We start from the raw sequence: 24,768 nt of genomic DNA, 5'->3' as shown, positions 1-24,768 counted from the left end.
TTCTAGTGGGAATTATATACATTTACTCCAATATTCTTTATCATTTAAGAGAATGTTTTAATGGAGAATGAGATCCATTTATAGGCTGCTTTGCCTGAGTTAAATCAGGAAATCAACCTTCACATTTTAAATATTAAGCAAAATCAAAAATTATATTTTTAAAGTACAATAAATAATGCACTTTGTTTAATGTCATAGCCTTAGGTAAGGTTTGATGTAATCTAATAGCTTGGACCACCACAAAAATTCATTAATTGGTACTATATCAGGAATGAGAATTTATCAATTCAAAAGGAAATTGATAGATATTACTCAAAATAGTCTTTATACTTAAAAACAAATACAAAGTACAACAGTGAAGCACATGCAGCATTCTGTCCCAGGTGTTTTCAATGCTCAATAATAATTATGTATGCTATGTCATGCCTTCTATAGCAACAAATTCATTATTATTTTTATTATAATTCAGAATGGGTCAATCACAAGCTGTTCTGTAAAAACAACATGCTATTAATAAGAAAAAAAAGACACTGGAGGCTGACTCAAGAGCAGCCTTTTATTCTGTGAATTCTAATATTTATGCTAAGCATGTCCTGTTCAGATATTTTTTTTAATGAAGGAAAATAAAAATTGAATTAAAGTTCCAGAGATGAAATACTCACCATTTCTTGAAGAAAATCTTATACAGCTAATTTGAGGGCACCTATTTGAAATTATTTAGATTAAAATTCTGTCAGTAAAAAAATACCTGTACCTATGGTAATACAGAAAGGGCTTTAAAATCTGTCACACGTTTGCTTAAGAGAGCATACTGAGCACTTGTATATATTTTGTTTTCCTTTAATGCACATACTCATTTATAGACAGACAAGCAGATTGTTGAATAATTTGGTTTTCTGTCAATTAGCTGTGCATTAAAATGATGGAGAGTTATTAATAAACAAGTCTTGACACCAGGCAAATAATTCCTTTTCCTCTTTTTCCAATTCGTCATCTGACAGTTCTTTAACTTTCACAATGTCAAAAGATGGGGCGGAGAAGACAACTGTCTCTTTCTGCTTTGCACCTGGTATGTCCATTTTTGGTTCCTAGGTAGAATTATAAATAAAAATGGAAAGTGTTTTATAGTTGGTTTCTACTATTTTATGTTTTCATATTTTACTGTTCATACTTAACCTCATCTGAAAAAAATTTATAGCAGATTTTTAAAAAACTACAAAGGAAACATGAATACTGTTCATTGAAAATATTCTTGCAATGTAGTATACTGAAGCTGACTTTCCACACTATAGATCTTAATAAGTGTAGATAGAAATTACTTCCATTTTGAGAAATGCAACATTAGAGATGTGCTGAATCAACAGTATCAATATACAGAAACAATTGGGCTTTTTGCCAACTCACACTGATGTAGAGCCAAGATGGCTGGTATTTATCAGAATAGCTCTTTAAGAATTTTTAAAACATGTGTTACCAAGAGGAATGTAGCTTTATACCATCTAAAGTGAAATGAAGTCGCTCAGTCGTGTCCGACTCTTTGTGACCCCATGGACTGTATAGCCTACCAGGCTTCTCAGTCCATGGGATTTTCCAGGCAAGAGTACTGGAGTGGGTTGACATTTCCTTCTCCAGGGGATCTTCCTGACCCAGGGATCGAACCTGGGTCTCCTGCATTGTAGGCAGACACTTTACCCTCTGAGCCTAAAGTAAAAGTGAAGTCACTCAGTCGTGTCCGACTCTTTGCTACCCCATGGACTGTAGCCCACCAGGCTCCTCCGTCCATGGGATTCTCCAGGCAAGAATACTGGAGTGGGTTGCCATTTCCTTCTCCAGGAGAATCTTCCTGACCCAGGGATCAAACCCTGGTCTCCCGCATTGCAGGCAGATGCTTTAACCTCTGAGCCACCAGGGAAGCCCTAAGCCTAAAGTATATACCAAATGTATGTTTCATTCGTGAATTTGTAGATTAGGAAAATTCTACCTAAGGAAGTAGAATTACCTACAGTTTGAATATTGTCCAAAACAATGAATTCAGTACAAGTTAAACTTACAGACCCCACAGAAGCATTTTTTTCTTTAGCCATCTTATAAGCTCTTTTCATTTTTTCAACTTTCATTAGAGCTTGTTTAGATCGACGACCCAGATGTCTAATTTGACTTTGCTGTTGGTAGGGCCGATATAAAGGTTGAAGACTTGACAAGGATAAAGGGGACCTAGAAAATATTTGTAGTATAGACAGAAAAATTGCACAAAATAAAATTTACATGTAAAACAAGTTCCAACTTTTATTAAAGCACCCTTTAGCAACTATATCGTAAACCTCAGTGCTTGGAGCAATATTGCATGTAATTATTTAGGCCAAAGTTATCATTTTTGCTTGAGTTACACAGCATAGTTCTTTCCCACTTATGAAGGTGTATGCTTATGTTCCTGCTTAGTTGCTTCAGTCATGTCTGACTCTGTGCAACCCTATGGACAGCAGCCTGCCAGGCTCCTCTGTCTATGGGATTCTCTAGGCAAGAGTTCTAGAATGGGTTGACATGCCCCCCTCCAGGGGATCTTCCCGACCCAGGGAGCAAATCCGAGTCTCCTGCATTACAGGCAGATTCTTTACTGCTGAGCCACCAGAGAAGCCCATGAAGGTGTATAGACGATGTTTATGATGATGATAATGAAAATTACAAAATGTGGTATCAATTTAAAATCAGTTTTCCTGGAAAACACCATGTAATAGCCATTTGACTCTTTCAGAAATATATACTATATATGAATACCAACAAATATTAAATTTCATAATGGCTGAAACAAGTTGTTTATATCAGTGTTGGAACCAGACATGGTTGGTGCCATGCTCTTAGTTCCCTTGGCCATAGGGCACATATACCCAACTTCCAACTGTCAGCATTGGCTTCATTTACTCTGAAAGCTTTCTTATGGAAACAAGAGCCCATGTGCAGGGAAAGTGTCCCAGAATTAATACCTCCCCTCCTAAGTTACCCTTCACCACTGAATGATGGGTGTTGGTGTATAAATATCCCAACTCCCTTTCCCTCAGTGGGATAACTTGAGTTGCATGTTCTACACTGGCTAGGTCATTCCCAGAAAGGATTAAACTCATTACCCACAGTAACAACTTGCTTGCGAACACACACTGTTTTGGCTGCTGGGCCTTCCTTGTTTCACTTTTCTATCCCTTGAAATGACTTAGCACAATACCCGCTCTCATCAATGGTTCTTGGGATCCACCCCTGAAATAAACTACTCATACTCAAATCCTTACCTCAGGGTTTGCTTCTGGGAGATCCCAAACTAAGACTGCATTCAAAGGAGTCTTTATGAAAGTACTTTCCCCTCTTCAGTTGATTTAGAATATGGTTACTTATTTGGCTTTTTAAGTGACTCATTCTTGGATAATCAGTAGCATGAGTCTAAATAGCAGGGAGCCTACAGTTATATATGGTGGCAGAGAAAACTGCATCATTTATTTGACCTTGGTGGTAATAGGGTTAAGTCCTCTATTCAATGCTTATATGGATAAGTTAGAGAAATCTATTTCATGATGACAGACTGCGCCCTACACTAGGCCATCTGTCTGGCAAATGTACAGCCTTGATCATAAAATAAATGGGATAAATCATGTTATTGGGTCAGCAACCACTCATCTCTACTCCTGGGAAAAAACCCAATGTGTTTGCCTGACAGTGGGTCACCAGTGTCTTTTCATGTACTAAAGCAGTATTTTTTCATTTCAAATATAGCTGTGTGAAAAGAGACTACCAACAGGTCCTCTTCAATCTTATTATTTTCTTTTTCTTAGGAAAAAAGCTTAATTTGTAAACAAGATGGGTTAGGTGAGGTTTGGTAATGGAAAGAAAAAAAGAATATAATTGGTATAGCCATAGTCTGTCCATGTTGTTTCAGATCATAATACAGTCCATTTTGCTATGACATGTTTTTCTATAATGTGAACTGGCTCACATGTTATTGGTAAAGAAGGGAATAATGTCACTGCAATTTATATGCAATTTATCCTCTGCAAAGGGAGCCAGAATAGCAAGACTAGAATTACAACCTTCAGCAGAAAAGGAAAATGTTTTCCTCTGTGCAGCATGGGCAATGAGAGCCCTTTTGGTTGCATTTATGAAAATAACAATAACACTGGCACCTAGCGCTCTCTCCCCATAGAGCCCCCCAAACACACACAATCTACCCTTACTGCCCTCCACCCTACTTTCTGCCTTGCGTGGTTCCTGGTTTGTGGCAGGTTGCACTGCTTTTCATCTCTACTTAAAAAGTCACCACACTGGTCCAGCGCTTCACTTCCATCTGTACTGTCTCAGTGCCCACTACTTCCTCTAATTAAAGGGTCACCAGTATTTTCACTCTACATTTTTGATATTTGCTCTGGTGGCCTGTCTGGTGATACAAGTTATCTCCCCAGGTACCAAATGTTCTTTCTGCTAGTGCTCTGTTTACAAAGTTGCATAAAATTTGAGCAATCTGCTCCAACCCATTTTTTTCTCACATGCTCTGTTATTATCTTTCCTGAGCTATTTAGCAGAATGTGAACATTTCCAGAAATTCCCCTAGTATTGTAACTCCAGTGAAGTACCACTTTTACCTAACTTCAGAAACAATCTGTAGCTGGTGCTGACGCATCTCTTCTGTTTTTGGTCTTTGTAATAGATACTTCATTTCTTTTTTTAGACGTTTTGAGATTATTCCAGACTCGGCATAATCAACTATGTCATACATTATCATTGTCCTGGGAATGTTTTCGAGGCTTAATCTTCGCCAACAGTTATTTCTGCCACCAGAAGATGCAGGGATCTCATCCAGATGACTGGAATACTATATGAAAAACAACCAAGCATGATTGGCTGTGGTACTCCAGAAGTTTTTAGGCACATTTCCCAAGAATCCAGTCAAATGCTACTTCATTCAAAAAGCATTCCCTGACCCCATCTCTGGACTGTATTGAGATCACTCTTCTACGCTCTTATTACTGACTACTTGATGTTCTAGCTACTTGTGTATATTTTAGCTCTCCTGCTGTGACAAGGCAGGATCCCTGTCACATGGTATTGTGCACATAGTACCACACTCACTGAATATTTATTTAATGCATAAACACTAAATCTTTAAGGTAAATATAACTCAGATAAAATTGAAAATAGTGGTATGATCTACATACCTGGCAATGCTTGTTCACGACATGCTTGCACTGAAAGCACAAGCCTTTTGAGAAATAATTAGTTCACCTCTGGTGCTAAGTGGTGAATTTCACCATTTTCATGTGGAGTATTTGTAGAAATCCCACTTTTCTTTTTTTACATTTAAAATATCCAATTAGGAATTTAAAATGTATATATAATCAATTCAACCTTATAAATGTTCATTTAAGAGACAGGAATAGAGCAGGAGAAACTACTATGCTAGGCATTTAGGGTATCTCTCTCATACACACACACATCCCCTCTCTCTCTTGCATTCTCTAACTCACACACATACAAGCAGTCCTCCCTTTGCATCATTTAGGCTTGTACAAATTCCAATTACCACTATTTAGCAAAATAAGCTTAGCCCTTCAACAACACAGTTCAAATTTCACCTACCACAGTATAGCTGAATTAAATGCATAAAGTACAAACTCTGTTGCTAGCTCTTCAATGCATAGATTACTACAGAAATGACAGGTGTGCGTGGTGGTGGACGACAAATCACGTCACTTTTTTCAAAGTGTGACAGTGATTGGACACTGTAGATCTGCTTTTTAGTTCACACACAGACAGCAAAGTATGTAACTGTGTTGTCTCTTTGTCTCCCAGTGATAAACCCATGTGACATTTTACCAATAAAGATAATCAAAAGAGGGAAAAGTCCAACAAAGAAACAAAAAGTGGTAAAGCTGGAAGTGAAATTCAAATTAAATGTAAACAGAGTTCTAGAAGAAACAGGTGACCATGGAGATGTTGATACTTTCATCATGCAGGAGACTGCAGCTAGGCTGCTAGAGGGACTTAGTGAAAGTGAACTTATCAACATAGATGGGGAAAATGGCAATGATGGAAAGGGTAAAGTTTTCTTAGAGGAAGTAATGTTGGCAAAAAAGAAACTTCAGAACACTTCAAGTACAAAGTGTTCAGAACACTTCAAGTACAAAGTATAGGGAATTCCCTGGTGGTCCACTAGTTAAGACAGTGCTCTCACTACCAGGAATCCAGTTTTGACTCCTCGTCAGGGAACTAAGACCCTGCAAGCCAGGTGGAGAAAAAGTACAAGGGGTAAAATATTGGTGGGTGATGCAAACTCAGGAGTATGAAAATTTTCCAGGGCATAGAGAAGATGCTCACCCCTTACTGTAAATTATATAAGACTAAAGCGGCAAGCACTGTTAAAATAACTCTTGATAAACTAGCTTTTTTACAGGTTTTTTTGAGAGTCACATCTCTTATAATTCACCAGTTTAAAGTGTATAATTCAATGGTTTTTAGTATATTTTAAATGATAAGCTTTTTACAAAGAAGTAAAACATTTTAAATTCTGAATGTTTCTAATGTTTTAAATTACAGTGTACTAAATAAATGTTTTGCTTTTTTCATTTTCCTATATAACATAGAGTAAGGGAGTTTTTAATGTTTTGATAAGGTTTTTTTAAAGGCACAGAACAATCACGATTTTTCCCATTGATGATTAAGTTTGGTCTGCATGGTTTTAGCTTTCATGGTCATTTTTATGACCCTGTACTACCATGCAAAGTGAGGACTGCCTGTACATTTTATTTCCTGAGAGTGGAATGGCAAAATGGGTAAACATCTCAGACCTGTCAATGATTTGCTTTGTACTTATTAACTATATGACCTTGGGCAAGTTTTAAAAAATCTCATTAAGCTCCATTTTTCTCATCTTTTAAAGGGTCACAAACTTTACAAACTTGAAGGTTAAAGGAGATAATATGTATTTAAAGAGCTAGAAATAAGGCTGTGTCGATAAAGGGCTCAATAAGTGCCAGCACTCATCATATCTCTTTCAATGTTTATCTGGGAACTTCTTTCTGTGACACCAGTCCTTGGCATAGTCACAATCTGCAAGGATGTGACCCACATCATTCACAAAGATAGTTGACATCCCCAAGCTCTACTTCTTCCCTGGTTCAGTTCTCTAATCTTCTAGGTTAGGGCTTTAAAAGAAAGAAAACACAACCGGGAATCTCTAAAGCGCTGCATTAATTTCATGTTTCACATGGAAGCAACTGAGTGAATAGTTAAGGCCATATATTACTACTATTATTATTACTAGCTAGAATTTGGGATCCCTTGTTTCTTTAGAACTATAAAACAGGGGTTATAATAGTATCTACTTCTTAGGGTTCTTATGAGAATAGGAGTTAGTATTACATCAGCATTTGCTATCATTACTATTCAGGTTTCCAGTTTAAGTTCCCTGATTCAGCACTGATGTCAGACCAGTTATGCAAACCAGAAACCTAGGAGCCATGTTGGACACCTTCTTTTATCTTACTTCTCTGTTCCCAAGGCCCACTGCTTTTATTCCCTAATTATCTTCTGCATCTCCAGCTTCACTGCCCTAAACCAAGATACCACCATCTCTCCAAAAATACTGCAGGAACCTCCAAACAAGGAGACAGTTCTTGCTGTCCTCTAATCCCTTATCTACATTGCAGCCAGACAGATCTCTTCAAGTATTAGCTTGCTGCTGCTGCTGCTAAGTCGCTTCAGTCGTGTCTGACTCTGTGCAACCCCATAGACGGCAGCCCACCAGGCTCCCCTGTCCCTGGGATTATCCAGGCAAGAACACTGGAGTGGGTTGCCATTTCCTTCTCCAATGCACGAAAGTGAAAAGTGAAAGTGAAGTCGCTCAGTCATGTCCGACTCTTTGAGACCCCATGGACTGCAGCCTACGAGGCTCCTCCGTCCATGGGATGTTCCAGGCAAGAGTACTGGAGTGGGGTGCCATTGCCTTCTCCGAAGTATTAGCTTAGATCACCTCATTTCCTAAGATACTGTACCAGCTTCTCACTGCATACAGAATCAAGGAAAAAAATAAACACCTTACTATGGTCAAAAGCCCTGTATGATGATCTTTTGCCAGCCCTCCACACCTTCTGCGCCCTCCCTTCTCCAGGCCCACAAACTCTTTTTCAGGCCCTCCAGTTCATCCTATCATAGAGCCTTGCCTGGGGTGCACCACCTTGAGGCTGTGACACATTGTTGATTGCCTGCCTATCAACCATTCTCCAACTCCCTTGCTTATGGAGCCCTGGTTTTATTTATTTTTCACGTACAGAACAGACATAAGCTCTGGGAAGGAAGGCCCCAGCATATGAACCGTGATTGTCCTACATCAATTATGGGAAAATGATCCCATTTCCCTTTACAGTGATTGGTTTAGGGGGAGCATGTGATCCAGTTCTAAGAAGATCTCAGAAGAAGTCTGCTGGGGGATTCTGGGAAAGATTTTTCTTCTTGAGATAAAGAGGAAAAGATGCTGAGTCTTCTTCCTGCCTTTGAGTATAGTTGAGAATGTGCTAGTCATCTTGTCACTGTGTGAAGGAAGCTGAAAGGACTGTAGAGAAGCTGGCTAAGAACCCTGTTACCCTGGAGTTGTGGCACTAGCTATTCCATGATACTCCTGTCCAGGGACATTCTAATGTGGGAAAATAAATGTCCTTCATTGTTTAACCCTCTTGTGGTTGCAGATATTCTGTTACTTGTAGCAGAAAGCACCCAAACAATAACAGATCCCTTCCTTACTAGGTCAAATCTCCATCATGTACTCTTTTTAGCTCCATGCATTTACTTTTTATTTTTCAATTTTTTGTATTGTGATAAAAATTTACATAAAATTTACCATTTTAAAGTGTAAAATTCATAGTGTGTAGTAAATTTATGATATATATCACTACTAATTCCAAAATATTTCCATCACTCCCAAAAGAAACCCCACATTCCTAAGCTATTACTCCCCAGACACAATAAGCCACATATTATATGATTCCATTAATATGAAACATTCAGAATAGGCAAATTCAGAGAGATGGAAAGCAGATTAGTGGTTGGTAGGGGCTGGAGTGAAGGGGGAATGGGGGAATCCACTCAATGCATGTCAGGTTTCCTTTGGGGTGACAAAAAGGTTCTTAAACTAGATGGTAGTGATGTTTGCTGGAATCAAGATTGCCGGGAGAAATATCAATAACCTCAGATATGCAGATGACACCACCCTTATGGCAGAAAGTGAAGAACTAAAGAACCTCTTGATGAAGATGGAGGAGGAGAGTGAAAATGTTGGCTTAAAGCTCAACATTCAGAAAATGAAGATCATGGCATCTGGTCCCATCACTTCATGGGAAATAGATGGGGAAACAGTGGAAACAGCGTCAGACTTTATTTTTTTGGGCTCCAAAATCACTGTAGATAGAGATTGCAGCCATGAAATTAAAAGACGCTTACTCCTTGGAAGGAAAGTTATGACCAACCTAGATGGCATATTCAAAAGCAGAGACATTACTTTGCCAACAAAGGTCTGTCTAGTCAAGGCTATGGTTTTTCCAGTGGTCATGTATGGATGTGAGAGTTGGACTGTGCAGAAAGCTGAGCACCGAAGAATTGATGCTTTTGAACTGTGGTGTTGGAGAAGACTCTTGAGAGTCCCTTGGACTGCAAGGAGGTCCAACCAGTCCATTCTAAAGGAAATCAGTCCTGGGTGTTCTTTGGAAGGAATGATGCTAAAGCTGAAACTCCAGTACTTTGGCCACCTTATGAGAAGAGTTGACTCATTGGAAAAGACTCTGATGCTGGGAGGGATTGGGGGCAGGAGGAGAAGGGGATGACAGAGGATGAGATGGCTGGATGGTATCACTGACTCGATGGACATGAGTCTGAGTGAACTCCGGGAGTTGGTGATGGACAGGGAGGCCTGGCGTGCTGCAGTCCATGGGGTAGCAAAGAGTCAGACATGACTGAGCGACTGAACTGAACTGATGATTGTACTTAATGCCATTGAATAGTACACTTTAAAATAGCACATTTTGCATTTGGAGAAAAGTCTAGGGTGGTAAATGAAGCTGTAACTTCTACACATGACATTACTATTTTTAAAAAAGCATCTATTGGGTTATCTGCCTGGTGAGATTATGCAACTATTTCTTTTTTGTTATTATCCTTTCTAATATAAAAATAAAATAATAACAAATCTGAAAAAAATAAAATAGCACATTTTATATTGTGTGTATTTTACCACAATAAACTAATGTATGATTCTTACTTCCTGAAAGATAGGGTCACAAGGCTTATTTTGCTGTTGTTTGTTTTCAATATCCAAATCTAAATTTCTTACTTGCATGTAATCTTTCAGGGTGACAATATCTATGTCATCAGTTATTTTGAACTTCTGGAAAAGACGTTCATCTTCCTTAATTTGATGATAAAATTTCTTTCTCCCCATTATTTTGTAAGCATCAGCCTCAGCCTATAAAGAGAAAAAATTTACTTTTAAAATACTAATATAATAGCAATAACTATCAGCACACATTTTACATATTTTTGATACAAATCCATCAAATATTGTTCCTTTCTTCTAGTAACTTGCTGTTCAATAAAAAGACTGTATTTACAAAGAAAAGATTATGTAGATTTTTAAACCACTTAAAATCTGTTTCCATAACCATATCTACATAGTTTTCAAATGCAGCGAGAGGAGTAGCAGAGTCTACAATCCCCAGAGGACCAGTCTTTTTTTTTAAATCTGTTTTTCCCCCTTAAAAAAACATAATTTTCCTTTAAAAAGCAAAACAAACCTCTAACGTCATTCATGCTGTCAATGCAGAGAAAGCCTATCTGGTTATTAAACAGGTTGCCCTAGGAACCGCAATGAAAGGTACCGGGGCCAGCTCTCTTTTATGTGGTAGTTAATACGTCGCCCCCAAATGGAAACATGTACGTTTCAGAGTGCTCAGACCTCCCTCTCCTTCAGGCTCTTCTCGGTAGCAAAAGAGCAGCAAACAAAGGGTTTTTTCCTCTCCCAAATGTCAACATTTTGTACTCAAGGAAAGACCTGAGAGTGCAGAGACAGAAGAATCACAGAAAACATGGAGGCTCAAATCCTGTCTAGCCATATTTGCTTCACACCTTTTCATGTATACCTGTCCTTATGCTAAGAGCTATACATAGACTGTGAATAGAGACTTCAGTGCTCTCCACCCTCCTCCCTACTCCGCCATAAGTATGTGCTGACTCTTCTAATACATATTTATATTACATATCCATGCTTCTGGCCAGAGATTATGCTTATGTGAAGGGAGAGTGGCATAGATGAAAATTCAAGCATCGTTAGATTCCAGATCAATTTCTTTTTTCCTTTGTATCTCAGAATGTGATACTGTGCAAGTGTGGGAACTCTGTTTTCATGCTGATATTCGGCTATAGAATTGAGACAGGATTGAAACTCAGAATCTCTGTTCTTTTTACTTACACAAAATAACAGGAAGCCTTAATGTATTTCTTATTTCCATTCTCACTTTTGTTATCCAGAATATTTCCTATGTATTTCTTTATTTAAATTGCAAAGTGAAGAACACAGACACATGGGGAAAATGAAAGAAAATATTCAAATGGTTGTAGTTTGATTCCAAATGCACTAAATCAAAGGCATAGAAACAGTTTTCTAAAAATGTGATGGAACCTTCCTTTAGGCAGATCATTTTTGTTTTCCCTTTCATTAATTTCCTTAAACACTATGCATCTAAAGAAAAGGCAGTATATTGGCACGTGTCTCCATTATGCTTTCTTGCAGTTTCCTGTGGGTTCTAATTCTCATTCCCACAATGACACTAAAGCTAAAAGCAAATAGTTGTACACTGAAAAGATCTGAAAACCAGATAATTTCTGCCTTGAGAATTTCTTTAGTAGATATAAATGTATTTTACTTTAGTTCAGGTTACTTAGAAAAGGTATTTCTGGGACTTCCCTGGCTAAGATTCTGTGCTCCCAAGGCAGGGGGCTAAGGTTTGATCCCTGGTCAGGGAACTAGATCCCACATGTCTCAACTAAGACCCAGTGCAGCCAAATATGTAAACACATATTTTAAAAAGAGATAAAAAGTATTTCTTGTCAGTTCCTCCCTACTCTACTCCACTCAGCCACCACTACCAATCTCTCCAAGCCCCAGTTTCCTTATTCGTACAGCAGCTCAGCTGTGTGGCTCAGGTGTATCAAGCCCATTCCAGTCTCTCAGCCAAAAAACCCCGGCGCCTGGCAGCACAGGGCAGACTTGTTGCCCAGCTGTGTCAGGGGCTTGAAAAAAGTTTGCCCTCCAGTGGCCAAGATGTTCTTTCTCAGACATTGGCTGTCTATGGCCAGGTTCAGAAAGTCCTTCTGGGTAGGAAGGGATGGGAATGAAGAAAAAGGGAAGAAAGGAGAAAAGAAGGGTAAAATTAGGCAAGGATTCCACGAGAGCAGCCAGTCAAGACTAGAATTCTAGAGGCAGGTTCCATTCTTAGTGGGTGACTCAAAGGGTGAGAGGGCTGTTGTTTTTGTTGTTTTTTAGTCCCTAAGTTGTGTCTGACTCTTTTGCGACCCCATGGACTGTAGCCTGCCAGGCTTCTTTGTCCAAGGGATTTCCCAGGGAAGAATACTACAGTGGGTTGCCATTTCCTTCTCCAGGGGATCTTTCCGACCCAGGAATTGAACTCGAGTCTCCTGCATTGGCAGGCAGATTCTTTACCACTAAGCCACCAGGGAAGCCCAGGTCAGAGGGGGGCATCTCTAAATTTGATACCTCTCCTGGAGCTAGCATAGCTGTGGCCCAGAAGCCCCCACAGCCTTGTGACTACTTGCTGGCCAAGATCTACAGTTGGGCTTGTTAAGTTACTCTCATATCTCAAGTCACTTCCCTCCCTGGCTGGAAATTCCCACTCATGAAGGTAGTAATAAATGCTCAGGAACAGGGTATCTTGGTTTAGAAAAGTTCAATTATATATAAGCTCAGAATTAATAAAACCACCATCACTACTAACATTGTTCAACCCTGAAGTGTGCACAGTATGGTGGAACATTGTTTCCACCCTGAAGTGTGCACAGTATGGTGGAAATATGAAGTGTTCAAGTCTCAGTTCTGGCTCTGACAAGCCTCTCCAAGTTCCAGCTTCCACACAGGAAAAATGGGAATGACACGTACCTCATCAGAGTTATCAGGGGGCCACATAAGAAAACTTATTTAGTAGGGTTCCTGACTCAGAAGTGGTTAAGAACACGGTTCTGGAGTCAGGCTCACTTGGTCTTGATGTCAGTTCCTTCACTTTGTAGTTGTGAGACCTTAGGCAAGTTACTTAATCTTTTAAAACATGAAGACAGTAACAGAATCTACATTCTAGAATTTATGAGAATTAAATGATAATAATGTGCTTAAAATGTTTAACATCATATTTGATGGTGCTCAATAAGGGCAGCTATTATTAACCATGTTTTTTACTTTTACATAAACATTCAATCCTCAAAAAGAACAGGGATTTTCAATATAACAATTGCTGGATGTTAAGGAATTGTCAACTACCCAGAGGTGTCTAGGTCATGACACTCATAAAGATGTCTAGGCACCTTTATGACAGTGCTTGTCAAACTATATTGTGCCTAGAATCACCTGGGGGTCCTGTTAAAATGCACCTGTTGATTCAGTGGGTGTGAGGTGGGGCCTGAGAGCCTGCGTTTCTAATAAACTCCAGGGAATGCCATTGCTGCAGGTCTGCAGATCACACTTTATTTTATATTTAGTTTTAAAAACTGTTTTTGGTTTTTGTATAGTTTCCTTTGTTCACAGACCACATTTTGAGTAGGAAGGCTTTAGAATATTCTAAATATAGTTGGTGGACTACTATATGACAACCCTGTGTAGATAAGCATTGCTCTGGAAATAGATCACTGAAGTAGGTAAATGAAATTAGATCTTTTTTATACACATGACTATTCAATTGTTCTGGCACCATTTAAACTGCCTTTAAACCTTTGATAAAAATCAACTGATTATATATGTGTGGGTCTATTTTTGAATTATCTTTTCTGTTTCATTGATCTACATGTCTGTCTTTATGCCATCATTATAGCGTCAGGATTACTGTAGTGTTTTAAGTCTTGGAATCAGGCAGGGTAAATTGTCTAATTTCGTTTTTCTTCTCTAAAGTAGTTTCAGTTCAGTTCAGTTCAGTCGCTCAGTCGTGTCCAACTCTTTGTGACCCCATGAATCGCAGCACACCAGGCCTCCCTGTCCATCACCAACTCCCAGAGTTTACCCAAACTCATGTCCATCGAGTCAGTGATGCCGTCCAGCCATCTCATCCTCTGTCGTCCCCTTCTCCTCCTGCCCCCAATCCCTCCCAGCATCAGAGTCTTTTCCAATGAGTCAACTCTTCGCATGAGGTGGCCAAAGTACTGGAGTTTCAGCTTTAGCATCATTCCTTCCAAAGAAATCGCAGGGCTGATCTCCTTCAGAATGGACTGGTTGGATCTCCTTGCAGTCCAAGGGACTCTCAAGAGTCTTCTCCAACACCACAGTTCAAAAGCATCAATTCTTTGGTGCTCAGCCTTTTTCACAGTCCAACTCTCACATCCATACATGACTACTGGAAATTCTATATCCTTTCATTCGTTTTTGCTTTTGTGTGTGACAGTGTGTTTGTAAATACATGAGAAAGGCTGTTGGAAAATTATAAGGAAATGAAACTGGAAATGGATATAAGAATGAGGGGAAAGATGGAACAACAAAAAAGAACTGGTGAAACTCCCTTCCTTCATAAATGAACTTAGATTAAATATCTGAATGGACGAAAACTGACTTACTTCTTTTACATTAAGAAATAAACTTAATAAAGTTGCAGCAGTTTGCTCAAGACATAGTGTCTATTATACATTCAAAGAGCAAAATAATTTAGTGACCTTAGAGTCACTGAAATTTCCATTTCTACAGGTTTTCTACTAACTATGAATCCAAATAGTGCCAGAGTTTCTTTTGAAGCTGAACTAAAGGGTAAAAGGAACCCTAAACTGTTCAAGTTAGGTATGTTCTGACCATTTACAAGCCTTTACAATATTTAGTGAAAAAAGCTGAATAGTATAATCTCATTTAAGAAATAACAAAATTTTTAGCAATATATTCATATTTTTATGGAAAAAATGAAGGATATACAACAATTAACAGTGATCATCTCAGGTAAATTAAAGCTGCAGCACAAAGAGGAAAGGTTTATTTTCCTTTTTAAAGAAATCTCTGTGCTATTTCCTTTTTTTCAACAGTTACTTTGTAATTAAGATAAATTTAAGTTACTATACAGCATTTTTAATGCCTTGTAATATATGCACAGTGCTTTCCAGTCATGGACTCCAAGCTTCTCATTTGCAGCAGCCTGGGCATAGCAGGGTCTGCTAGGAACTGTCTTGGGAAAACGTAAGTTCCTAAAAAAGCCCCATTATATAACCTCAGAAAAGAAACAACTGATGACATTTTATAGGGACAACTATAAGCTTATTCTGTAGATATATATGATATGAATTTATCTCTGGAATGGAGAATAAATATATACTTTTGCAATTTAAATCATTCTATTGATATATAAATGAACAAATATTAATGTTTCTGAAACACCATATTCCACATGAAACCACTAGTCCTTATGCTACATTTCTGAAGCCAAGCTAGGGCTTCCCTTGTGGCTCAGCTGGTAAAGAATCTGAAGCCAAGCTAAATTTTCTCTGATATTGCCTGAGAAGGCATAGAAAAGCAGTCTCTTTTCCTTTTCTAATATCCTGTAGAGAATAAATGTTGCACATGCTGGATCTGGTCAGAAACTGCCAGGGTGTGTGGTCTTTTATTCTGAATACATGCCAGTACTGATAATTTCAGGTGGGTCATACCTTTCATGTAAAATATTTCCAGAAGTCTACAAGAAAATAACCTTTGATATATGGTTTATAAAATGAGAATGTACCTTTTTTAAAAAAAATCAATTATACTCATGTAAAAGGGTCAAAGGAATAAAACTTTTGTTGTAGATCCTTGCTATTAAAAATATGGTCTAGAGACTTCCCTGGTGGTCCAGTGGTTAAGAATCTGCCTTGCAATGCTGGGGACACAGGTTTGATCCCGGGTAGAACTAAAATCCCACATGCCTTGGAGCAACTAAGCCTGAGTGCCACAACTAGAGAGTCCGTGGTGCAACAAGATCCTGAGTGCTGTAACTAAGACCCAGTGCAGCCAAAGAAATAAATATTTTTAAAAAAATGTGGTCCATGGATCAGCAGCAGTTGCAGCACCTGGGAACTGGGTAGAAATTCAGAATCTCAGGCTTCATCCCAGATTGACTGAATCAGAAACTGTATTTTAACAAGATCAGGTGAGTCCTATGCGTAGACACAATTGTGATGAATATTCATGAAAGTACGAAGTATAAGAACTCATGTAAAAAAGGATAAATATTTTAAAAGTTCCTTTTCAATACTCTAGCATACTTTTTCTAAACAGGCTACCAGAATCAAAGAGACAATGATAAAATACCATTAAAACAAAATTGCATCAAATGTTCTACATAATTAAAAATAAAAATATTTAACAATATAATTAAATTATCACAATAAACATTAATATAATTAATAATAAAACTCCTGACCAATAAGTCACTGTAATTCATTATTAACAAATCAAAATTTTTGTACAAAGAAAACTGATGGGTATTTTCTAGGTCCTTATACAAGTACTTCATTCCAAATATTTTTTTTTAGCTAATAAGCAAAGACACTTTGAAACATGATGCTTAAAAAATACTACCTGCCTGCTGGGCTGTTTAATGGTGAAATAATGTAATCTGTATATTTTGAATGCAATTTAGATATCACAGAGATGTTAAGAAGCTAAATTAACACAAACTCTACATCATGAAACATCACCTCACTTGACGGCTTTAAAAATTTTTTTCCGCTGAAATACTTATAACCATGGCCTTCAGTGTGAAGAAAAATTTTAAATACGATGAAAGGTGGAAATATTTCGCCACTAAATCTGAAATAAAGACCAAAATTAGTCATTTGGTATCAGATTTGGGACTCGGTTATTTCTCCCTCTTGTACTTAGGCTCATTCACATAGTTTCTTACATGCAGGTTAAAGGCTATACCAGGGCATGAAAAGAACTAGCAATGAAACGGATCACAAAGGATGAAAGAGCCCCACTTTGGCATGTGTGCTCACAACTATTCTCATACGTGTGTCAGACTGAACACATCACAGGAGATGAGAACTACTCTCAAGGCAACTTTTGGTCTGAGAGAGTCATGCCTTGGCTTCTTCACATGATAAATGTAAATAAGAACAAGATACTTAATTTGTAATTATAACGTGAGAAGTTATGAGGACTTAAGAAAATAAATTTCTAAGGTTTCTTCATACTAAGTACTTCTTGAAACGAATCTGCATAAAAACATTACCTGAATCTAACTTTACACTTCATGCAAGGATCTTTAACAAGCTCAGCCTCTAAGGGGCTCACTTTCTTCAAAATTTCATGTGTCACGTGATGTTCCTGAAATAGATGATGGTGCTATCAATGGAACACAGTACCCTGCCCAGGCACAATTTACTGAAAACAACACAGGAGGCATGGTAAAGTGAAAGTACACCAGACTTAGTATTCTAAAGATCTGAGTTCTAGTCTTGGCTCCCTCACTTATCATCTGTGTCACCTTGAGTCACTACTTTATCCCTTTGGCCTCCAAGTTTGGGTATGTATCCCTCCTTGAGATCCCAGGCACTGTTCTTTCCCTAAGACAGCACTTTTCACAATGTGCTGTAACTAACTATAAATGTGTCTGTGTTTCCTACTAGATTGTAAGCTTCATGAAGGCAGGGGCCATGTATTTCTTTTTTACCATTGTATTCCTAGTATGTAGTACAGTGCCTGGAACACAGCAGGTACTAAATAAGTATTTGATGCTGAGTGAATCACTGTAAAATGAGGATAATAATAGAAATGGTACTAGATTTTAAGTACCTTTTATATACCACACTATATTAGGTACCTTATACACATAAATATTTGAATATTATCATTCCCATTTTACAGATGAGCATGCTGAGGCTCTGGGAGTGTCTGTAACCCATTCAAAGGCATAAAAGTAGTAAGCAGAGAAACCAGGACTCAAACTTAGATCTGTTTAATTCTAAAGCCCCCATTTCCCCCCGCTATGATCCTGCCCAACCTTTATGCCTATGACAATCACATAAAAATGTACACTACAGGGCTTTTCAAATGACAAAGCATTATTAATGTAAGGTATTGCAGTAACTTGAAGTGTTAGGTTAACAGATTAAAAAAAGAATTTCTTTCTTTTTCTCTGTTACTAAAAGAATCTAAAATTATGACAAACCAGCATTACAATAATTAAATACACGTTCCCCATGTGAAGACAATAGACAATGGACCTGAAATGTCACAGGTTTACCTGAGTGGGTTTTCTCTGAGGTATTCTGCTTTTGCTGACATCAGAAATGGGTCTGTAGGTCAGATGGTGAGAAAGTGTACACATTTCTCAGCGTTTATCATTTTTTTCAGAACTGCTAAAATTCCCTTAATGTGACTATTACTAATTATAGACTACTGTAATCACAGGTGATTTTATTAGGAGACTATTAGGTACTATATGAAAGAAGGCTTAATACTCTGCCAGGGTTGCCAGAGTTGTTTCTTTGGGGAGTGGGGGGATGTGCACCTTTTCGTGTTTGTTGGTTTGTTTTTATTCAAATAGGACTATATTATTCATAATGTGCTGCACTTGCCTTGTTTACTAATGAGATATTTTAGCTACCTTCTATTGCAGAATCATATGCAAGGCTGCAAGGCTTAACAGTATGAAAGTTATCAACATTTATTTAACCAGTATCCTATCGATGGACATTATAGGGTTTATTTTCTTTGCTGTTATAACAATACTGCAATGAAATTATATATATATTGTAGAATGGATTCCTAGAAGTAAAATTGCTGGGTGGACAGTAAAGGCACTTTTAATTCAGAGATTTTTAGCATTGTAAGATCACTGTCTCACATCTTCAAATAAGGAATGGAATTTTAAAAAATCACATTGGTTTCAGAAAAGAAACAATAGTTACTCAGGTTAAAAGTAAATCCATGTATACCCATGGGTGGTTCATGTTGATGTATGGCAAAAACCATCACAATATTATAAAGTAATTATCCTCCAATTAAAATAATTAATTTTAAAAAGTAAATCCAGAAATATCCATTCAGGGTTAACCAAAGAAGAAATCCCACAACCCCCTGCAATATGATTAGATTCAAAGAGAAGAGATTTTAAAAGGCTATATATTCTATCTTTATTTAACACACCTTTTACCTTGATAAGTAATTATATCTGTCAGAGCAAACAAAAAGCAAAATACATACCGCTGCACAAATTGTACGCTTAAGGAGTTGAAACACAGTTTTGTCGAGATGAGATAACCAAGCTTTCTGTATGATGTGAGCCGAAACATCTTTATTTCTGAGAGGAAACAAAAGAGCTTAAGATTTGTGAAGTAGTTTTCATTTTCCTAAAATCTTGGGGAACTCTGAATTTACGCTTCCTCCTCTTGCACCTCCTCATCCCCCACCCTAAGTCTGACTTAATGAGGAACATTTGGATGTGGTAATTAGAACTGGTCATCTGTAGAATCTAGTCAGAATGAGGATATGAAATACTTGAGAATATTTCCCTTGAGATTAAAAAAAAAATCCTGGTAAAACTTTATCATCAAAAAAATGTTGGATACAGGAAGCTTGGGGCTGGTGCACTGGGATGACCCAGAGGGATGGTATGGGGAGGGAGGTGGGAGGGGGGTTCAGGATGTACACCTGTGGCAGATGCATGTTGATGTATGGCAAAACCAATACAATATTGTAAAGTAAAAAAAAAAATTAATTAATTAAAAAAATAAATATAAAAAATGTGCTTTCTAAAAACATCTATGACCTAAAATGATTCCATTAGAGTTAGTTCTTAAAAACATTGTCCAACTAGTTCAAATGCTAAGAAAATAGAATATAGAATATGTGAAGTTACAGGAGGCCCAATGTTCTTCTGGGAGCGGATGACCATGCCCTAGAAAAAGAAATTCCCTTCTCTGATCTTTGTTTGAGCCAGTCTCATCCCAGTCAGGAGGTCAGAGCATCATTCTACTTTGATCATGTACCAGCACTGGCAGATTGTCGGAATCTCACTCTCCAAGAACTGCCCCCTACAACCCTAATTACCCCTCACAGGGTTACATGCAAAGAGAGGTACTCCTGTATAGCGTCGCTGCCGGCTGGCAAAGTGCAGACTACAAGATGTAGAGCAGAAAAGTCCTCAAGTATGGAAACAAACCCTTGAATAGTAGCTGATGCCATCTATTAACTTTCTGCAAATTGCTTACCTTCTTCCAATTGCTACTTCCTCACTTACAAAATGTGGTAACAAGACTGCATCACAAGGTTGTGTTAAGATCAAAGAGATGTGTGTTAACATGCTTTGTCAATTATGAAATAGTATAATTATAATTATTATTCAATTCAAAAGTAATTTTAAAACACACAAAAAACCCCTCTAATTTACAAAACAAGAGGTGTTGGATGTTAGCTGGGTAAACACCATACGGAAACTGTCCAGTTGTAGAAGATGATACAAGGCAAAAGATGGCTACTTACTGTTGTTTTTCCTTTGTCTTTACAGTATTTGACAAATGTACTTTGTGACCTTTTCCCAAGTGTGGATTATCTGATTCTGGGACACCAGTAACTGGTGTCTTCAGGGAATGACTCATTTTCCTCCCAATGAAATACTCTGAAAGTATATAAATTAAACATTTGAGGTCATAATCTATGTTATTACACTGTTTGGATGAGACTCAAGTTCCATATAATTGTTACGCTAATTCCAGAGCCCCTGAAAAAGGAAGGTTGCATAGACCTCAATGTCACTTACCTCCTTTGTGTGCTATAAGAATTATGAGGTATATAGGAAAGACAGTGTATCTACCCATAGCCTTTTAATTGGTCTCCTGGTCTCCAGTCTCTTCATCCTCCACATTGCAGCTGGAGTTGACTTCTGAGAGTAATAATCCAACTGTATCACTCTTCAACTTAAAATCTTTCAGGGACACCTCATTTCCTCCAAGCTAAAGTGCAGACTCCTTAGAATCATGGGCAAGTCTTTTCACAATCTAGCTCCATTCTCTCTCTAATCTCAAAATACCAACTTTCCACTAGCATTCCTCTCTATACTCTACAAGAATAAGAATTTCTTGCCAAAGTCAGTGTTTTACAACTCTGTGCTGATGATCATGCCATTTCCTCTACCTGAAACAACTTTCCTACCGCCAGCAAACATCAATTCACCCTTCAAGATCCCACCTAAGTGATGCCTCTTCTCTGAAGTTTTCCATCGTCTCCTTTTTACAGAACTACTCACTACTGTCTTCAAGGTTCCATAATACTGTATATGTTTTTCTTTCACAGTACTTCTCATATGCACCATAATTTTATTTCTTGGCTGTCATTCCAACAAGTTGGTTGAAGGCAGGAGGCATCTTGCTATCCATGGAATCCCCAATGCACATCAGAGTGGATGGTTTTTATATGCTTTCTAAAAACTTTTCATCCTGGTTTTATCATGGAATAGCTGTGAGACTTTGGGCAAGTCCCTTAACCTCTCAGTAACTCAGTTCCCTCTCTGGTAAAGTTAGAGGATGTGTAATAAGTGATCTGATTCCACCTCTGATTTTCTATCCCTTACACATGACTCCAATTTGGAAGCAGCTCCCAAATTCTTAGTCACTGCTGAGTGTCTTGTACTAAACCAGGGTCTCTTAATCTTTTCTTTTGGTGCCATGGACCCCTATGGACAAACTCCTTCTAAGAACTATGTTTTTATATTATGTATTTATATTAAATACATAATATAAAATATATGGGATTATAAAAGACTCCAATTATCTTGAAATTATTGTCAAAATATTTTCAAAGACAAAATTCTAGAAATGGGTCTTCTTTATGCATTAAATAATATGAGAGCTCTGTACTTGTGAAGTGGTAATAAGTAGAAACAGTATTTCAAGAAACTTGCTGTTACCGTAATGTGATATGAAAATACTGTGTTTTCTATTGATGACAAAATCACAGGTACTGCTGATACTACTGTGGTTTGTTACCTACATATATTTGAAAGAAATGCTAAAGTTCAGGTAGACGTTTGGGAAAATAAAGTTGCAATTTTTTCCCAAGTTCACATACTCCCTGAATTAAGACTTCCTGCCCTAACTGATCACTTATAAGTCACACTTTTATATACATATGACATTCCATTACTGAGGCAGAGCCTTCAGAGTCTCAATATTTCTCTTTAGAAATGGGGATGGGGATGGCTTGGAATACACTGATCTCTTAAGAAAGAGAAAAGCAGTCCTTAACATCCAGGAGCTGGCCTGGCATTCACAGCTGGGCTTAGGTGTTAACCCTGGCTTCCTACCACCACCCAACCCAGAGCAAAGCCCTGCTTCCTTGAACCCGCCCCCAAATCACCCAACCAAAGCCCAAACCCTAGAATAAATCTTTCTAACACTCTCTCACTGAGATGCCCCACTGTTTCCCAAGGTGTGCGTTTTCCTAGCAGCTGCAAGAAACAAACCCAACTTGTTCAACTACAGATGTGTTCCTTGTGGTCTTTGGCTGGAGGGCAGAGACACAGCACCACACAAATCCCCCAAATCTTCTAGATGCCTGCCTGGATGGGCTTACACTTGCTATGGGGTTAGATGTGAAATACAGAACGAAATATTATAGGAAACACAACCCCATTATGAGCCACTGTGACAGTTGTTGAGGTGAGACCACAGGCTTTAAAGCTCGACTAGGTAGATATGGATCCTGACTTCCCACTTTCCTTCTCTGTGGCCTTGCACCTATTCTGTGCTTCAGGTTCCTCATCTACTAGATGTGGAATAGTAACCGTGTCCACCTACTTGGGTTGTTGGAAAGAGAAGACAATACGTGTATGGAGTTTAGGTAAGGGCCAGGCATAGAGTAAACGCTGTTGCTTGTTGCTATTCTTGTCAATAAGATAATTATTACCATTATTACTTATTTCTATTAGTATTAAGGGAACAACAGTTGATTCCCAGTAAGAGACAGAAGCTTAAGTATTTTAAAGAAGAAAAAAAATTTCAGGGTCTTTCGAGATGAAAGGATGTGGCAAATCAGTTTAAATTTAAAATCTTAAAACTGTCCCGCCCAGAGTGGAAAAAAAAACCAACAACAAACACCACACAAGTAAAAACCTTTTGTGAGGTAAATCCAGGCCCAGAGGTCGGCGGTTTGCGTCTGCGAGGCTTTCGACGCCGCCCGAGGCCTGACGAGCGCCCCCACCTGGCGGCCTCCGCACACAGGGTTCTCAGCCTACGCCGCTGGGCGTCCAATCACCGCGGCGAAGGCCGATTCCCAGTGCGGCGCGGGCTGCGGCGCCTCCCTCCTCGCGCCCCCGCGCGCGGCCCACGCAGAGCTGGCGCTTTCCCGCCGCCTAGCAACCGCCGGCGCAGGGGCGGAGCCTCCGGAAGGCGGGGCTTGCGTTCGCTCGCCGCCTGAGGCGCCACGCGCTGCAGTTCGACAACGCGGTTTTCAGACCCCGGCTTCCGAGCTAAGCCTTGGCCGCACCTAATTGGCTGTACGGCCGTCACCCGCACCGCGGCCCATTTGCGGTCGGAAGAATCGGGCCTTAGCCGGCCGCCGTAGCGGCCTCTCTCTCTGTAGTGGGCGGGGCCAAGGCTGGGGTGACCCCGCCGGAGCTGCCGCTGCCAGCGACATGTTCAAGGTGAGAGAGTGGAGCCGGGTCACAGCTGTCACCGCCCCTTCCTGGCCTCCCGGAGCCCTCCCCGCGCTCTCGTGGGCCTCTCCGGGGACCAGGCCCGGCTCGTCCCGAGGTTTTTCCCGCCTCCGGGCCGGCTGCGTCCCGGCCTCGCTGTTCATTCAGAGATCCGCGTGGAGCTAGCGGCTGCCGGGCGGAGGCGTGAGACCTGGGGTGGCTGGGTGGGGCCTTTTGGGTTGTGCTCTCGTGAATAAAACACTTAAACATTTAAAGTAGCCCTAAAAGTATCCACCCTCTGGCTGGTCCCCTCTTGGGTTCGTTAGGAACGTTAGGCCACATCAGGGCACTGCGGGGTTTGGCTTTGGTTGCCTGGCAAGGTCAGGTTTCAGAACCTGCTGTATGAATGGGGGAGGGTCACCTTTGGAGAAGGTGCAGCAGGAAGTTGGAGAGGCTGGCCTGGGAAGGGCTGGGTGAGAGGGAGCAACTGGAACTTCTCTCCCCCTTCCAGCAAACGTTACATAGTATGAACAGATTGACTTCTTTCTTTGCATTTTATGAACTCGTGTCCTTTTGAAAGAAGTTGACTTTTACAGTGAAGACTGTCTCGAAAATCTGCATTTTAATATGAAGGCATTGTTCTCCTTTAAAAAGAGTAAATGGTATTTGTATATCACGAAAAACAAATCACAGGCTATTAGAAAGGAGTCTACAAAAGCGAGTCTTGAAGCAGTGCACCTGTAAAATAGTGGTAATGAAATGTCAGAATTGTACTATTTAAATGTTTTATTGAGCTGCGATGTGCTTTGGGGGCATTAGGACAGTATAAAATCAGACCATGGATTTGGCCTTCCACTTGTGGCATTGCCACTTTGCAGCT

The 24,768-nt window shown here is 39.2% G+C and overlaps 2 protein-coding genes across 9 annotated transcripts in view; one reads left to right on the top strand and one right to left on the bottom strand.

Moving 5' to 3' along the window:
• Nucleotides 1–314: 314 nt before the first annotated feature.
• CXHXorf58 (chromosome X CXorf58 homolog) lies at nt 315–23,538 on the bottom strand. Of its 8 annotated transcripts, none has more exons than XM_025275879.2 (9): nt 23,368–23,538; nt 20,741–20,876; nt 19,463–19,559; nt 17,487–17,581; nt 16,951–17,062; nt 10,358–10,489; nt 4,623–4,852; nt 2,052–2,214; nt 315–1,088 (listed from the first exon to the last, which is right to left on the bottom strand). In XM_025275879.2, exons 2-9 carry the CDS (start codon nt 20,854–20,856, stop codon nt 915–917), a joined length of 1,119 nt encoding a protein of 372 aa, XP_025131664.1. In that variant the 5' UTR covers nt 20,857–20,876; nt 23,368–23,538; the 3' UTR covers nt 315–914. The 8 variants fall into 8 exon arrangements, with proteins under 8 accessions (XP_025131664.1, XP_044792480.1, XP_044792481.1 ...); XM_044936545.1 differs by lacking the exon at nt 23,368–23,538 and adding an exon at nt 21,018–21,839; XM_044936546.1 differs by lacking the exon at nt 23,368–23,538 and adding an exon at nt 21,018–21,837 and having other exon boundaries at nt 4,755–4,852.
• A 199-nt stretch (nt 23,539–23,737) lies between these two features.
• Nucleotides 23,738–24,768, top strand: part of APOO (apolipoprotein O) — a 54,834-nt gene continuing 53,803 nt past the window's right edge. The window contains exon 1 of the mRNA XM_006072183.4: nt 23,738–23,897. Coding sequence (XP_006072245.1) covers nt 23,889–23,897 — 9 coding nt within the window. The 5' untranslated portion in view covers nt 23,738–23,888. The remainder of the gene's footprint in view (nt 23,898–24,768) is intronic.

Source organism: Bubalus bubalis, chromosome X (genome assembly GCF_019923935.1).
Source record: "Bubalus bubalis isolate 160015118507 breed Murrah chromosome X, NDDB_SH_1, whole genome shotgun sequence".
In the NCBI taxonomy this organism is placed as follows: Eukaryota; Metazoa; Chordata; class Mammalia; order Artiodactyla; family Bovidae; genus Bubalus; species Bubalus bubalis.
The sequence above is the reverse complement of the archived record's forward strand: the minus strand, read 5'-3'. Positions and strand labels throughout refer to the sequence as shown.